Here is an 18,105-nt window from a genome sequence, read left to right on the forward strand (position 1 = left end):
CCTCTCCTGCTATTCTCTATACAGGCAGTTGAAGTCCATGTTCTAGCCAGGCAAAAGCAATCCAGGTAGATGAGGAGCAGGGTTGGGGAGAGGTGTGGATGTGGGGGCAGAATGCTGAGAGCCAGAGAGGCCTGACATTCCCTACGCCTGCTTTCCATGGTGAAGCAGCTGCTTCAACTCCGCTGTTTTAATGTTGCACTAACACCTTCTAAACCAAGCCTTCTGTTAGGTGTAGCACAGCACGACAGGTGGGCTCTTGGGGTTATCATTCAAACATCAGTGCTAGGAAGTTCTCTGGGCGTTCAAAAGCAACCTTTTGCAATCCAGAGTGCTGAGGCATGCAGAAGCAGGAAGGACATTCAAGTTTCTTGCCATCAGATCTTTTCATGAGTCATCAGAAGGGCAAAAGCATTTAGGCAGTCTTGTCTTGCACTGAAAGATAACAAAAGGTCCCTCAGGCGCACAGACTTCTCCAGGAAGTTCAGCTATGGTCATTAAAGAGAAAAAAGTTTTGTCTATGACTAAAGCCTTAGGGATTTAGGTCATAGATCAATGATCAGATACTTTGCGAATAAACTTGATTGATACAGTATGTGTTACATGTTGAATCATAGATGAACTAGGCCTTACCCTACAAATACTCGATGACAAATACGTCAGTTTTCTAGGTGCCACAGGGCTTTGCGTGCTTTCGATGTTGGCAGAATAACATTTGGAAGGCAAGTCTCTATTTTGTAAACCCTGGAGATTTAAAAAAAAAAATTCTGAATGCCTGCCTTCTAGAATTTTTTTTTTAAAAAAAACAACAACAACCCACACATACATCTAGCTTTGTAATTAATCATTAGGCTGTTGTGGCTTTGTTTAGTTTAATCTGAGCTGCAAAGCACTATTTGTTGCAAGGGGTTCTCTTTGCTGCCTCCATTTAAGCAACTGACCGGCAGCAGCTCAGCCCATGGCTTCAGTCTGTGACTCTTTTCAAGTCCTATTAGGACATGGATTGGGCATTCCACTGTGGCCAGTAGTTAAGAGAGGAGCTGAGTTGTGGACCAGCAACATCTTGAATGCTGCATGCTCCCCATTGCTTACGAAGAGAAACCAGGATCAAACCTGATAACTTTTGAATGCACATCTCATATGTGTTATTACTGAGCTGCAGCTTTTTGCTGCGGTGCTTCTGGGGCAATTTAGGAGCTCTCCTGAGACCCCTGTGAACTCTTCACTGAAGTGTGGGTGCGCATACTAATCTCTCAAACAGTGGAGGTTGTAGAATGAAAGTAATTTAATCACAGTTGTTGCAAAACATTACAGTTCAAATACAAAGAGGCTGCATTTCCATATCAATGCAATTTTATGGGGATGCAGATTCCCATATTCCATAGATATGAGTTACTGGAGCCTCAAATATAATGATTAGATTGCCATTGGTAGTTAGGATTTCTTACAAAAGCAGGAAAAGTGGTGGCTGTGTTGGTGTTATTTGATTGTCTGAAGTACAGTGGTACCTCGAGTTAAGTACTTAATTCGTTCCGGAGGTCGGTTCTTAACCTGAAACTATTCTTAACCTGAAGCACCACTTTAGCTAATGGGGCCTCCTGCTACCGCCGCGCCGCCAGAGCACCATTTCTGTTCTCATCCTGAAGCAAAGTTCTTAACCCGAGGTAATATTTCTGAGTTAGCGGAGTCTGTAACCTGAAGCGTATGTAACCTGAAGAGTATGTAACCCAAGGTACCACTGTATATGCCTTCTTTCTGGTGTTTCTTTCCCCACTTGTATATTTTTCTACTTTGTTTATACTGAGATGCCTTCATTTATTGTTTTCCAGTCTATCTATCCAGTTAATTATTTTAAATGGTTGGCCTGCTCCATTAGATTAAGGAAACCAAGAACATGAGTAATTAAGTGCAAGGGCTGTTCCTGCTAATGAAGTTAAAGTCTTACTTCCTAATCTATCAAAATCTTTATCACAATTTGCGAAACAGCCGTGCTGCTCCTTTTTCACACAGTGGGTTTATGAAGATTTTAAACCCAAAGTATTATTTTTTTTAGTAAGGGTCTGGGCACGTAAGGCTAACCTGTAACTCTTAACACATCCTAATGATCTTGGAAACGCTTTGGAGAAGAAGCAGATCTGAGAATGAATTGTAGCACTAAGCAAAAAAAATAAAATAAAATAAATAGCCAGGAGGGCTGTGTAACATTTCTTTTGCTTCTGTGTCCCTGTCTTGATCTGGAGTGAAAATATGCAAGGGGTAAGTGGAGCCAGAATGTTTGAAAAAAACAGGAGAGTGGGTGAAAGAAGGGACTTTGACTTGGAGGAAGCATATCCTCCTGTTTTCATACATTTCCACCACCACCTCACCCTGATCCTTTATTGGCTCTTGCAGCTTAAAGAGGAGGGTGTCTTAGCCCAATGGCTGTGCACCTGTTCCTTATACTTAAGATCCCAGGTTAGGAACAGGGGAAACTGCTTTAAACTGAGTCAGAGGAGCAGTCAATCTAGCTTGGTATTATCTACACTGATTGGCAGCAGCTCTCCAGGGTTTCAGACAGGGGTCTCACCCAACCATACCTGGGGTTGCAAAGCAGATGCTCTGCCAAATCTGTGGCATCTCCATTTAAAAGAATCAGGCAACAGGCAATGGGAAATACGTCTGCCAGAGACCCTGGAGAGGTGCTACTAATCATGGAAGATGATATTGAGCTAGATGGAAGAACAGCAACTGTGCAACATTGTAAAATTAACACAATATATCCAAATATACCATACAGTTTTTCAACAATTTAGATATCAAAACGATATATTAAAAAGTAGAAATGCAAGCATTATACTGCCTGTGTTGCTATATGTAATACAATGACATAATCAGAAGATTTGCTGCATGACTTGCTACACATATTTTATTAATGGACAGGATTGATTCCACAGTGTTAATTCAGATATTGCACAACAACAACAAAACAATAGCAGCAGCTGCTATTTATGATTTTTCCTTTCACAGAAGGATCATTATGAAGCAAGTTGTTTTAAATCTGCATTCTAAACAAATGTCAACAGTCAATCAGAATTGAAACTGTATCATACTGTTCATATTCAAATGGAAAATAAGTTGTTCCTCAGCAGAATTCACCTGCAGGACTCATTCTTAAATAAAATCTTTTAAAATTTATATATTTACACCCTACCATGTATAAACACAAAAGCCTAAGAAGAATCGTGAGTTAATATAAAGTTAGTGGTCCAAATTTTCCAAAAACTTTCCACTTGAAACATTTTCTAAAATTTCAAATCAGCAGAAGCAATCTCAACTCCAGCGCAACCCAAAGCAGGAGCTCAGATGGAGTTAGGATTTCATCCGCTTAATCTGTATTGACCAAACATCATAAGATCTACCCTGTAGACAATATTTCAGTCTAACACAACTGTGTTAGCAACCTGCAACTTTACAATGAACAGAAGTTATAGCAGCAATAAAACACAAAATTATGGGGTGGGGGAGAGATCACATTTACCAGCTGGCTGAGTTCCTAAATCACTGGTGAATCCCTAAATTTCTCTTTAAGGCACTGTTAATTACATTGGAAGCACTTTGGAATATTACTCCAAATACAGTGGCACTATGGGAGCTGCAGCTTGGGGTGGGGGCTGTGACCCTCCAGATGTTGCTGGACTACCAGTCACTAAATCCCCAACCAGCAGGCTTGCTAACTGGTTCTGATGCTGGATTCCAACACAATCTGGAAGGTCACCAGTTCCACAGCTCTGCTGTAACTAAACTATACGTTTTTACAATGGTGTGAACTTGATCCAGACCAAAAGCTTTTTTTTTTATTGCCCCTTCCTAAGTTTAACACCTGTAGCAATATATAACCCGGATAGTTTTAAAATGCCACCACAAATTGCCATATTTACAGTTATTATTCGGCTTCACAGAGGTAAAGTACCTACAGCATATCATGCAATTCTGAAATATTAGGACTGCTAAACCATGTTTGAGAAAGGTATACTCAATGCCCTCTGCACATTACATAACAGCACCATGGAAGATGCATTGCTGTGGGTCTGTCCTGTGGTGGCGCTGTAATGTTGGACTCCAACCACATCTGGAGGGCCAGAGGTTCCCCACCACTGGTTTAAATTCATGTAACTTCATGGAAGAGAGGGCTATCAATGGTTGCTAGCCACAACTGATATGCTCTGCCCTCCACAGTTGGAGGCAGTAATGCTTCTGAATACCAGTTGCTAGAAACCATAGGAGGGGAGAAGCCACTTGTGTTCGAATCCTGCTTGCTGTTTTCCCACAAGCAACTGTGAGAACAGGATGCTGGACTAGATGGGCCATTGGCCTGATCCAGCAGGCTTTTTTTCTGTCCTTAACTGGGACCATCTCCCAAGTTTGAGGGGACCTTTGACAAAATGCTCTGGGATGAGCCCCCCCTCCTAAATTGACAAGCCCTAGCAGTGGGTGGTACACTCTGATTGGCACTGAACTGTTGCCATTTTAATTTCCCACAATGCTCTGAAACTTTGGGCAGATGGCGCGCGAGCACCCACTTATTAACTTAACCAAGGGATGGGGGAACCTGCTGCACCCCTGGTATTTGGGGACCCCCCAGCTGTTTCCACTAGCTTGGCCAGTGATTAGGGATTATGGTCAGAGATTATCTAGATGGCCATAGGCTCCCACCACATCAGTCTACCCTGTAATCTTTGCTGCACTTCAATGGCTCCACATCAATGTACAGCGACAGGAGAACTGCTCCAAACTCTGGCATTTTTGCAAGCAATTGTTTTCCTTCATCTGCCAGTCTAAAGCGGACATTCAATCAGCCTTCGTTTAAAATTGCTGTTCATCACTGGTATCATGTCATGAACTTGCCCCTGCTATATACAATGACATTTTAAAAAATCCTTCATAAGTCTTTGCAGCTTATACTGCATGCTATAAACAACTTTGTCTATAGTTTTGCAGGACAAATAATAACTAGGATAGAAACCCAGACAGGAATCTCACATGTAGTCTGGTGGCAACATACGTCATTTTCTTTTCAAGCGAAAGGGCTCCCAAATCTCTCCTGATGACAATGCTGTGCTTCTCCAACAGTGGCAGTGCAGGGTCCTTAAAAACCATGTAGGGTGCCGTAACTCTGGGCTTACTCCAGATTCACAAAAGGGCTACATTTCAGATTTATGGCACATGCATTCAGGGAACCTTTCCATCAAGAATAAGCCTCTCTTTTCAAGTCCTAGTACAAGGAGCTGTCCGTACTCAGGAGTGTGAAAGGCGAGACAAGTTTCTTCTTGGTTGGGGTGCTTCCAGGCACAGCAGAAGGCAGGCAGAGTGTGCTGGCTGCTTTTTTTCTGTTCTTCGTTCCCCAACTCAAAAAGGAAAGTTTAGGAGCCACCTTCTTGGTCTTATCTATTTTATCTTCTTCCATAGCCAAACAAATCAGAGAGTATGTTTTCTGCATTCCTGCAGAATAAGTTGCACTTTTGTTATGCTAGGAGGGAAAGAGCATAAAAATATTAATAATCAGTCATCCATGATGGGTCAACATTTGGAAGACAACAAAAGGGCATGCAGTGTGTGAACCATTTGCTGAGACAGATTTTGCCATTCTTCAGCATTAATTATATTCCATGATGGACACAGGCCAATCTAGACCACTGAACTTTGCTTATTAGGTCTGGAAAGGCTCATAGGGGGAAGCATGTTTTGTAAGAAGGCAATTTGTCCAGGGCTGCCTGCTTTTGAAAAGGGCTATATGCTCAGCATTAAATTCCTGAAACATAAACTTAGACAGATCACTAGCAGCAACTTTGGAAAAATAAGAATTTAATACTAGTCTAGTTAGCATGGAGACTGCGGGGAAAAAGTGAAATCCTTTCCCTAGTTCCTAGATTTAGAAAACATCCAAAACCAACATGAAGTCTACAGAATAGAAAAACAACTTTAGAGGGAAACAATCATAGCTCCTCGCCCAGACAGAGTATATTCAGTGGGCATGGAATGCTGGCAGGCCTTTTTTTGTGGGGGAGGGAGAAGGAGAATGGAATGGAGTATCCTTAGAGAGGGAATGGCTGCCTAGTGCCTTCAACAAGAGCACTCCATGTGGCAACGCTTTGTTGTAGGTTCCCAGCTCATATTTGAGAGTTACCTCTTTACTTACCATGGACACTGGGTTATCTTGGCAGCTGATGACCTGGATCTCAGTCTCTTGCCTGCTGACATTTCTCAATTTTTCCAAGACCTCACTCACTCCCAGCCATTTGCAATCCACGCCTTCAATGGAAACGACACAGTCTCCTTCTTTCAGACCTGCCAACTTTAGAATCATTGGGTACATCTTAGGATCAGCTGCGATTGGGCAGAAAGCAACATGAGCCCATCTGGACATCCTTTTTATTGCGTATATCTTTGATGCTTCAGGCTCATGATGCTATCAGGACACAATCCTATTTTCAGTTCTGTTTGCACATGCAAATCTTTTGGGGCTTCATTTCGTTACCGATTCTGTAACTTCCTGCTAAAATTCCGTGTCAAATATAACAAATTTTCTGGGGTTTTGGGGGTTTTTGTTTGGTCCTCCAGACAGCAGTAATGTGGTAGCTTTGGAGAAGTATTGCTGAACTGCTGAAGCAGGTTAAGTCCACTACTAGTGTATCATTACTGCCTCAAAAAGATGTTGCAGAAGATACCAGCAGAAAAGCCCCTGTCCAGAGGGGCCCCAGGTCACATTCTCTGGAAATATTTCCTCCTCTTCCCATATATGGCAAACAGTATGTGAGTGGTCAGGTGCTGCCTAACCCAGAGAATGCTGCCTCTCACAGTGAAGGACAAGCATAATTGAAGTCACAGGTATGCAATCCTATGTACATGTAACCTGGGAAGAAAGCCCCATTGAAGAATACCTAGCCTTTTCTCACCACCTGCTGCTCTTTCTCTTTCTTATCCCCTTCCAAGGCTGTGCCCCAACTTCACCTTGTCCATACCTGACATAGAATCTGCCCCCATTGACCCACCCACTTCACAGGTCTGTTTTGGGAGCAAGACCTCAAGGTACAGGAGAACAGGTTTTTAATTTTCTGCCTCAGGCCTTCCTACCCCTGCTGTATGGGGAAACCAAACAGCTGTGCAAGAGAGGGAAGGTTCAGCTTTTGCTAATATTTAACTCTGAAAATTTCGCTGAAATTAACGCGATACCCTCTACACCAAACGTGGAAGGTCCCAGGGTGCAGTGAAGCTTTCCCACAGAGCCCTGTAAAGCCAGTGGAAGGCAGCATAGGGAGAGTCCTACTTACTGAAGCAGGGCAATCTGGATCCAGACAGTAAACATGCACTGGGGGGCCTCCTTTCAGGGTAAACCCCAGACCCTCAGCTTCACACTGGAAACGGACAGTGCGGGGAGCAGTCCACCTCTGCTTTGCTGAAAAGACCGTCAGCGGACCCTGAAAGAGGAAGAGAAGTACGGACCATTATCCTTGGTGATCTGCAACTGTTAAGGTGAGCCATAGAAACTCTCCACCGCATGTGGGGGGCAATGGTGGCTGGTGCCCATTGAGACTGGTGGGACAGAAAGCAGGGTGCCCAACACTAGGTGGTGCCATAGCCAACTCATTCTAGTCTTGCCCCCAGCCTCATCCTTCCTGCTGAGTTCTATGAGGGCAACACTGAGACAAAGGAGGAGAAAAGCTGGCAGGCAGGACCACCCCCTGGCCTTGTTAAGTCAGAAGGCAGGCAGGTGCAGGCTGGCTGAGGGTACACTGAAGCTGCTGGGGCAGTGCTTCACTAGCCCCAGTAGAACAGCCTCCACTACACATGGCCATCCTCCCTCTTTTTCTCTCCTCTTTCATATTACCCAGAAATGACCTTGCAATTTTTATGACATTTATGCTGCCCTGAGTTCTTTTGGGAGGATGAGCAGGATATAAATTTAATAAATAAAACCTAAATAATATTTTCTTAGGCCTGGTACAGATGTATGGCCATTTGATCAATTAGATCCAATGTTACGCATTCTCCCGACTAGTATGCTAAACCATAGTTAACATTAACAATAATGAATAAGCCATAGTTAAAGCTGTGAATGTACCAGTTCCCGGAAACTGCAAGCGGAGAGAGTGCTGTTGCACTCAGGTCCTTGTTTCAGGCTTTCCAAAGCTGGCCACTGTGAGAACCAAATGCTGGACCGGATGAGCCTTTGGCCAGATCCAGCAGGTTCTTTTATGTTCTTAAGAGGAAGGTGTACACAAGGCCAAGGGTGGTAGGAGAGGAAAGCTCAAGCCTGAGGGGTGTTCCTAATGTCTTAACAATAGGTACCAGGAAATGCTTTGTCTGCTTCAGACTGTCAGTGAGGATCCAGGAGAAAAAGCAAATTTTACTTTTTACCCCTCTTAATCCAAGTGGTTCATGGTGGTGTGCGTGCACATGTAAACACAAATAGCTTAATCCACATTAACAACACACACAAATCTATAGTCCAGACTAAACAGACATGTACCTCAATCCACCTGACAGTCAACAGATCCCGACTAGGTCTGGCTAAGCTGGTATAACCCTGACTTGGGACGAGGATCTGAACAGAAAGCTAATTCTGTATTCAGATCACAGAAGTACAGTCTGCACTGCTAGTTGCAAGGGTTTAATGTATGCAATCTGAAAAGCTTCCCTTAATGAGCTCTATTAACTGCAGACTCATAGTGAATTTCCCTTTAACAAGAAAATGAATTTGCATTCATTAGAAGCAAAATTACAGAGGGGCACCCGAGCAAACAGGAACAGGCAAGGTTGCTTCATACATACCAGTCTCTCAAAGAAGTCTTTGACTTTGACCTTGGAGAACAGAGGAGCGACCGCTTCTATTTTATGGTCTGTCTTAGCTATAAAAAAACCAAACAAAACTTAGTATTATTATTATTATTATTATTATTATTATTATTATTATTTTATCCCACACTTTTGGCAAGGAGTGCAGAGCAGCACACATCACTTTCCCACCCAGCCCCCATTTTATCTTCACAACAACCCTCTGAGGTTCCAATGCTGGGAGCACCTCCACCCAGAGAGCACCTCCGTATGAAAACTCCTGTGACAGGGGTGGAGAATCGGTGGCCCCCCAGATGTTGTTGGGCTCCAACTCCTGTCAGTCCCAGCCAGCGTGGCCAGCAGCCCCAAGGCCAGAAGTTCCCAGTCCTGCTCAGAGCAGCTTCTACCAGAAGCAAGGCTATTTGGGAGCTTGGGAGCTCCCTTCCACAGAAGGCTTGTTTCGCCCCCTTCTTCACAGCATTGAGGCATTAATTTATTATTTACAGCATTAGAGGTCACCCAATAACAAAGCCATTTATAATGAAGCTGAAAACAATGGGTTTTCCTATCATATTGTTGGGAATTATCCTTTCCTTTTGGCTCCTGGTTGTTTTCAGAACAAGCTTGGCTTTCTTTTGATCAATTATTTTGAAGTGAGATTGTGATAAAGTTTTTCTAAACCACCCTGGTGCCATTTATTTGAAGAGCAGTATAATAAGTAAATTAACAAAATTAGTATGCCAAGAACTTCCCCCTCCCCCTGCCTAGTGGGTCCTGGGCCGACACAAGATTTGGACGAGGCCTTTCTCAGCCAGCAGTTCAAGAGCTAAAGCTGCCGCTTGCTGATTCTTATTTAAATCCAGCCTTTTTCCCTGACAGGGATTCAAGGCTGCTTTCAGATAAAATAGAAACAGTATATGGAAGGGATTCGATTCTGGGGCACCCCATACTATAAAGGACTTACGGAGGATATCTGGAGCCTGCAGCAAACTCGAAAAGTCATCTTCCTGCTCCTGCTGTGAATATTTGAGAAGGGACCGCTTGTGGGCAACTGACAGGATTTCCTGGAGCACCTGAATATTCCGGAGGTTTTTGCACAAGCCACAAACCCTCAAGGCTTCTTCATGATGAACAATGGCTCTCTGCAGGTGAGCTTTTGCTGGGGAAAGCAAATATACAGGACCATAACACAAGGGTTAGCTCCTAAAATATTCTCTCCGCTCCCCGCCACTTCATGTTCCATAAATGTCAATGTAGATTGGCCCCATCACAACCAGAAGCCTAGCTGTTGTGGTCAAACACCCAACTCCCACAATCCTTAGCAAAACTGAACAAGCTTTGCAGAAGACATTTCAGAGACCGGCATGCAATCGTAAGGATTGTTTCAGTGAGGGCAGGAACATGGGATCTTCTGAAATTTAAAGGCCTGACTTGCTGGCCACAGCAAAGCAGGTACACACACACATGCCTGGATTCACTCTTGCCAGCTGTACGGAAGAGCAAAACCCCACATTTGAGGTGATATGGGAGCCATGTGCATATAGTGCTTGAGAGCTTAGCCATCTCAGATGCTCCTGTCACAGCAGCATTTGCAACAGAGGAGCCCTTTTTAAATCATTACTTCCTACGGAAATAGGTTACCTGCTATCTTCAGGCAAGGGTAAGGCAGGACACATGGCATCCTGCTCTTTCTTCGGCCTCCAGATACATGGTTATGAACAATGTCCAAGTTTTTATTTATTTAATTTTTGCATCTACACCCCACCTTTCCTTCAAAAGGTTAGAAATCAATTAATTTCCAGTCAAATTCTTCTTTGTGTTCCTAGGTGGGTAACGCTGCCCCTGGGGCATCTCAGTGCTTGGGGAAATGGGGGACACGGGTAACGATCCCTTTTGTGACTCACAAGTGGACATGAGGATCTGGCTAGCTGTGAGTGGCATAATCAGCTTTCTCCTCTGTCCCTCCACACCTTCAGTCATCAACCTCCCCACCAAAGGCAGCTGAGCCATGTGGACAAGTCTTACTGAGAACGGGTGGGGTGGCTGTATCAAATTGCCCCAGTTTGGGGAAGCATGAGAAGGTGGCTGGAGCAAAGATCAGAATCTGCCTGCATGTCTGGCTGTTCAATCCATGATTTTTGGTTCTAAACCAGGGTTAGTGAAAGCCCTGGTTTGAGGCAATGTCTGGACTGAGCCAAGATAAGGGAGCTTGCCCTCACCAAGTTGTTTCCGCTGAACTCGGTCCCGCAAAACAGCCAAGGGGGTCAGTCCTTCCGGCATGTGGTCATACAGCTGGGAAAAAGCCTTTTCCTGTTGGTCTTCGTCATCATTCTGGCGCACTAGAATGGTGTAAACAAATGCACATGAAAGAGAGGATAAATACAGGTTTACTTTCATTTCCATCTGGTGGAGATGCCTCAAGGTCTGCTAAGTGAAGGTGTGGCCTGAAAACATGAACAACAATCTCTAAAACCTGTTTAAGTGGACTACTCTTTACATTATTTTGGATTCTTCATAGGCTCGTTTTGCTGACAGATGCCTGAATGTCATGGCATGCTCACCAAGGCTACTTTACTCAGAATGTTAAAAAAAGCACACCTTCCGTCTCCAAACCTGTTTGCAAACATTAGCTAATTGCAGAATAACAAGGAAATAGAGGGCAGGGGAACTTGAGCTCTACCAAAGTGCAATTTTATTGTTTTGTTTAGTTTAAGATTTACTGCCATATGTAGCAGATTTTTAGATCAAGTATGGAGAATGTTCCCAGCCAAAGGGCCACATTTCCCCTTGTCCAAAGGTCCAGGGGCCACATACCAGGTGGGGTATGGTGAGGATCAAACACACAAAGTTTACAGAGCACCATTTTTGAAATTAGACAGAGGAGAAGAAATGGCAGAGCACAAAAGGATAATTTCTCTGGCATAAGGTGCATATTAAGATACACAAATAATATACTCTTCTTAAGCTGGACCATTAGGGTATCTTTTTACCCACCCTAAATAAATTGGTAGGTGGTACCACTGAATCATCACCAGCCAAGCTTAGCAACTGGCAGGTTTTTTAGTGATGTAATTTGCATACATGATATAATAATAGTTGTCTCCTTCTCAAGTCTGCATGTGCTGGCTAAGTAATTCCTCCCATTTCTTTCATCAGGCTGTCCAAGACTGCATTAAGCAAGTGTCTGGTTGGCCACCATGAGAATAAGATGCTGGACTTGATGGACCATTGGCCTGATCCAACAGGCTAGTGTTATGCTCTTAAGTTTTTAAACAGACAAGGAAACCAATTTTCCAGATGGGGAATGCCAAAGTTATTAAAAGGCTGTGCCCATGGGTTGTTTTTTTTTTTGGGGGGGGGTTGTTTTTTCTGGACAAGGGTGATATGATCCTCAGACAACAACCTGACTCCATCCCTACCACACACACACATACATGCATGCGGTTTGGATGACTTAAAAAGAGGCTTTTATTTTGCTTATCAAAATATCTGATATTTCACTCATGGGAAAAAAGGGACATTATTGCATTCAAATGCCTGCTGTAACGAAGTATAAGCACCTGTAACTAATTTTATTTTATTCATTTATTCGTACATAAATACATGAAATTATTTCTCATCCAAATGCATAAGCATCATTCAGGTTAGCTTCCAGCAGTTAAAAACGCAATCATAATAGCAAACGGATTCTTACTACAAAATGCAAGAGAAAGAGGCCTAGCATGCTGTGCTTCAAAGCTACTGATTCCCTCGCGAGGCAAAAGCCTAGTGGAACAAAAAGGACTTTCACTAGCCAGCAGAAGATCATCAAATAAGCCTTGCGGGACAAGGTGTGCCACAATATTGGCACAGTCGCTGAGAAGCCCCCGCCCTCTCTGTCTCTCTCCCCTTCCCAACAACCATGTCTCTGCCTTTGGTGGGAGACAAAGTAGAGCTTCCTCCTTGATCAGAGAAACCATATTTTATGCAGTGTGTATTAAAAAGACTAGTCTTCCCCACCCTGGTGACCTCCTGGTGCTTTTGACTACAACTCCCATCAGCCCCAGCCAGCATGGCCAGGGGTGATGTCAACTGTAGTCCAAAAGATCTGGAGGGCATCAGGCATGGGAATGTTGGCTTAAGAGTGTCCAAGACGTCTGCTGGGCTACCTCATGAGAACATAAGAGCCTGCTAGATCAAGACAATGGCCCATCTAGCACAACATCCTGTTCCCACAGTGGCTGAACAGTTGTCTGTGGGAAACCAGCAAGCAGGATTTGAGCACAAGAGTAACACTCTCTTCTCCTGTGGTTTTCAACAACTGGTATTCAGAAGCATTGCTACCTCCAACTGTGGAGGCCAAGAACAGACATCATGGCTAGCAGGCATCAATAGCCTCCTCCTCCTCAATTAATTTGTCTAATCCTCTTTTAGAGCTATCCAAGTTGGTGGCCATCATTGCCTCCTATGGGAGCAAGTTCCATAGTTTAACATACACAAGTCTAACACCAGTTCCTCCCATGTTTCTTGGCTTGTGCCATTTGCTGAAACAAAGCACTCTGGGTAGGTAAAGAAGCGAATGAATACAAAACCTGACTTACATTGGTGGTCACTCAAAATCGTTGCAACAAAATAATGTGCCAATGCTCTGAAATGGTCCGATTTGACTTGAGCCAGTTTTGACCAGGAATAAGGGATGTTCTCCTTGACTGGTGCTTGACTCATTGCTGTGTTAACAAGCATGTATGTTTCTCCAACCTGAAAACAAAAGCACAAAGTCCAACTCTGAGACATTTTCCTTGTCATTAAAAGCTCAGTCATCTGTGGGTAATGCCAACCATATGTGGATAGTCAATAGGGTGTGCACACCTAGGAGGATTTGTAGGCTGGAAAGGTTGAAATTAGGAAGCATTCAAAACAAAAACTGTAAACCATTGGTGTTTTCTACACATGCACTCACCCACGTGAGTGTGGAAGCTGAATGGCTGAAGCAAGAAGAGTGACTTTAAATGAAACAGGAAAAGCAACAATCTAAGGCCTCCTCACTGGATGAAATCTGCTGTGGACCCTGAGAAGCGCAAGCAGAGTTCCACTCAAGCTTTCTTGCCTTTTCCTTCCTGGTGAGGTTTGGAGGACCCTCAAGAGCTGATGTTGTGTGCATGTAGAGGAGCAGAAAGGAAATCCACGGTAATTGGTTAGTGCACCCCACCCTCTGGCCTAAGCAGAAGTCCCTTCAGCTACTGCAGGAGCATCTCTGGATGTTGCCTGTTGGGACCAGGGAGGTCCCACCCAGCAACGCCTTAAGAGCCAGGGTGGCTTGGGAGTAACAGCCACTGTGGTACTATACAATCCACTATTCTTTCTCTAGAGGGACCTGGGTGGTGCTGTGGGTTAAATCACAGAGCCTAGGACTTGCCGATCAGAAGGTCAGTGGTTCGAATCCCCGCGCCAGGGTGAGCTCTTGTTGCTCAGTCCCTGCTCCTGCCAACCTAGCAGTTCAAAAGCACGTCAAAGTGCAAGTAGATAAATAGGTACCGCTCCGGCGGGAAGGTAAACGGCGTTTCCGTGCGCTGCTCTGGTTCGCCAGAAGCGGCTTAGTCATGCTGGCCACATGACCCAGAAGCTGTATGCCGGCTCCCTCGGCCAATAAAGTGAGATGAGCGCCGCAACCCCAGAGTCGGTCACGACTGGACCTAATGGTCAGGGGTCCCTTTACCTTTTACCTGTATTCTTTCTCTGAGTCAAAATTTTGCCTCTTGTCCTGCCTTCTTAAAACACCAGGTTTTGCACAGGAAGCTGCTTCATACCAGGTCCATCTGCCATGACTAATAACACCTCCTCAGGGTCTCTGGCAGAGGTCTTGCCCATTGCCTGATCTTTTAACTTGTGCGGGTGGGGAGGGGAGAACCCCAGGCCTGAGTGGAGTTGAAATGTGGCCCTCTGGGGCACTTTATCCAGCCTCTGGGATTCTCCTTTGGCCACGCCCCCTTCACCAGCCCTGCTCTGTTCCTTCCTCAAGTGCATTTTCTTGGCTGGAATGCATCCTGCAACTACAACAATGCCTTTTGTTTGCCTTAGATGAAGAAAAGACGTGTGTGTCTCTCTGTGTGTAGAAACATCTGACTTTTGCAAGGCCTGTAATGTAGACAACCATACAAAGGGAAAAGTCACACCCCTTGTTCCACCCACTTTGGCCTCTGGCCCCAACCACCACTGACATGTGGCCCTCAGAATGTTCTCCATGAGAAAATAAGGCACTGAACTAGAGGACAGAGCCAGATACTTCTCCATGCAAAGCATGTGCTCTGTTACTGAACCTTGAACCCACACTGTCCACATTCTCTCATTACCAGCCAGGGAGTTTAACCCTTTTTTTTTTTTAGGAAACAGTAGAAACTTATTTGTTTTCTAATGAATGTAAAATTTCACATTTCTTGACTATGAAAGGGCACTGTCTGAGTCCTTTATACTGTGGAATATACTGTGTAGAAACTGTACCTTTAAAGCACATAAGCACCTTCCATCCCTTCAGACAATTCTGGGCACTGTAGTTTGCCTCTCACAGAGTTACAATTCTCCCAGCAACACTTCACAAACTACAGTGCCCAGAATTCTTTGTGGGAAAGAAAGTGCTTTGAATGTGTTGCAATAATCTACCTGCTATAATGGGGGTAGCATAATTGGTAGGCAAATCTTTCAGTTGCCTTAATGAGAAGAACTGTTGGCAGATGGCTAATTTAATCAACGTGCACTTGTTTCTGAAGAGCTAGATTAAAATCTGGATTTAGGTCCTATTTGCAACCATGCCACTGGAACTTAGCATTTGCAAGCCAGAGTCTGCAGAGGCAGCTTTAAGTCATGTGCTCCATGACCTTCGTTGGCCGCTGCAAACTGAGGTACTTTATTTGCTCACCAGGTTATGCAGTTTGGTCATCAAAGCCAATTTCTCTTAGGCGCAATTCATGCACTCCCTGGCAACCTTCCTCTGCCTGTTTCAAATTCTGAGCAGGAGCCTTCTTTTTCTGAGAATCCCAAGGTAGGCAGGGTGAGATTCCCAGCTGGAATGTGCATGCCCAACTCCCCCCACCCCCTGCTCTTTTAAAAGTTTGGCTGGCAGTAGAACAACTGTTTGCAAGTCAATTCCAGCAGTGGGAGAGATGGAAGGCAGGAGCCATTCCACCAGCGCTGATGGACCCCATCAGACTCCTCCTGTCCTTGAACTGTCCCCGTTCCAATTCCATTTCATTATAAGAAATACTATAAAACTTTTAAAAATTGTGCCTGAGCTTGCCTTTTCCTCTTCCCTCCCCATTTCCTCTTCCTTCTGCTTCACATCTTTTTTACATTGCAAGCCTGTGGGGAAGAACTGCCTTGTTTTTAATTGACTGTATGTAAGTTGCGGACCCGGGTGGCGCCGTGGGTAGGACTTGCCGATCAGAAGGTCAGTGGTTCGAATCCCTACGACGGGGTGAGCTCCCCTTGCTCGGTCCCAGCTCCTGCCAACCTAGCAGTTCGAAAGCATGTCAAGGTGCAAGTAGATAAGTAGGTACCGCACTGGTGGGAAGGTAAACGGTGTTTCCGTGCACTGCTCTGGCCACATGACCTGGAAGCTGTACGCCGGCTCCCTCGGCCAATAAAGCAAGATGAGCACCGCAACCCCAGAGTCGGCCACGATTGGAACTAACGGTCAGGGGTCCCTTTACCTTTACCTTTATGTAAGTTGCTCTGAGAGCAGCTTTCCAGGAGAGTGGCTGTCTGCTTTGCGTGCAGGAGGCTCCGGTTTGGTTCCAGGGAGATCCAGATAGGGGACATTCCCAGCCCTATCTGCAACCCTGGAGAGCTGCTGCCAGCCCGTGTGGACAATCCTGAGTTAGATGGACCAATGTTAAGACTCTGTGTAAGGTTCTATGTGCGTTTCTGTGTTTCCATTTTTTTAAAAAAAGTATTCCATTCAAACTGACATAAGATTATATGAAAGTTCTACAGTTACGATTCTACGATGGCTAGTTCAGACATGCCATAATCAAATAATAAAAACATGCCTATATGAACAGGACCTTCACCTTGTCACCTACCTTGGCCACTTCCTGGGCCATTTTCACAAGTGTGAAAAATTCATTTTGTATTCCGGGAAGGCAAATCTGCTCAAAGTCACATTCCTGAGCCTGAGCCAACATCATCTTGACCAGCACACTCAGCATGGCAGGGCTCATGTCGTAACTTGGAGTGTGAGTAAAAGTCTCTTTTAGGTAATTTAAAACTCCTGAAATGGGGAGGGGAGGGAACAAAAAAATGTTATGATGTTTATAAGATATCTTGATTACTGGCTAACAAAATACCAAGTTTAAATTAAAGCTGTAACAACAGCTACTTCGGCTCTGTGTGTGGCGGACACACTAAAGTATTCAGGTGTGGGGAACCTTTGGCCCTCCAGCTGTTGCTGAACTTCAACTCCCAGAGGCCCCAGCAAGCATGGCCAATGCCAGGGGTGATGGGAGGTGTAGTTCGGCAACATCTGGAGGGCCAAAAGTTTCCCACACCTGCATTAGATATCCAAGCATTCAGTATACATTATCTGAAGCAGGCCAGACTTTTATCTCCAACACAGGTATCTGACAAGTGGGTGGGGCTGCTTTTGCCCTTGCAGTTTTGAAATTAAACTGCATGGGCACAAGGCCCAGAGCAGCACGTGGGTGTCCTGTGGCTCAATGGCACTGACCTGGAGCCCTGAGTGGCTCTTGGAAGCCCTGGCAATCTACTGATTACTCAAAGGTTCAGGAAAGGGCAACAAAATGATCAAAAGGGTGGAGAGACTCCCTTATGAGGAAAGGTTACAGCATTTGGGGCTTTTTAGTTTAGAGAAAAGGCGAGATAAGAGGCGACATGATAGGAGTTTATAAAATTATGCACAGAGTGAAGAAAGTGGATAGAGAAAAAGTTTTCTCCCTCTCTCATGGCACTAGAACTTGTGGACATCCCATGAAGCTGACAGGACAGATAAAAGAAAGGACTTATTCACGCAGAGCACAGTTCAGTTAAGGAACTTGCTCCCAGAGGAGCTGGTGATGGCCACTGAAGTGTAGGTAGGTTCCCACAAGGCAAGACACAGTGACAAAAGCAAGACCCTTTATTGAACTAACAGAACAGGACAACAAGGGCAAAGCAACTGCTTATATACATTTCTGAAGCCCTGGGCCACTCCCAATGTTGATTGGCTGCTTCCAATCTGTGAATCATGACTAAGAGTTTAAGGGCCAATGGCAGAGGTCCAAATCCTGAAATGTTCTGTGGTTGGATATCATGTATCGAATCAGAAGA

The 18,105-nt window shown here is 44.6% G+C and overlaps 1 protein-coding gene across 1 annotated transcript in view; it reads right to left on the reverse strand.

Annotated features, from left to right (window-relative positions):
* Positions 1–5,144: 5,144 nt before the first annotated feature.
* The window catches only part of RHPN2 (rhophilin Rho GTPase binding protein 2), a 41,652-nt gene continuing 28,691 nt past the window's right edge, over positions 5,145–18,105 (reverse strand). The window contains exons 8-15 of the mRNA XM_079987962.1: positions 16,863–17,050; positions 13,389–13,545; positions 11,028–11,147; positions 9,773–9,967; positions 8,806–8,882; positions 7,305–7,451; positions 6,173–6,328; positions 5,145–5,503 (exon numbers count right to left, since the gene is read on the reverse strand). Coding sequence (XP_079844088.1) covers positions 5,249–5,503; positions 6,173–6,328; positions 7,305–7,451; positions 8,806–8,882; positions 9,773–9,967; positions 11,028–11,147; positions 13,389–13,545; positions 16,863–17,050 — 1,295 coding nt within the window. The 3' untranslated portion in view covers positions 5,145–5,248. The remainder of the gene's footprint in view (positions 5,504–6,172; positions 6,329–7,304; positions 7,452–8,805; positions 8,883–9,772; positions 9,968–11,027; positions 11,148–13,388; positions 13,546–16,862; positions 17,051–18,105) is intronic.

This window comes from Podarcis cretensis (assembly GCF_951804945.1).
Source record: "Podarcis cretensis genome assembly, chromosome: 8".
Lineage (NCBI taxonomy): Eukaryota > Metazoa > Chordata > Lepidosauria > Squamata > Lacertidae > Podarcis > Podarcis cretensis.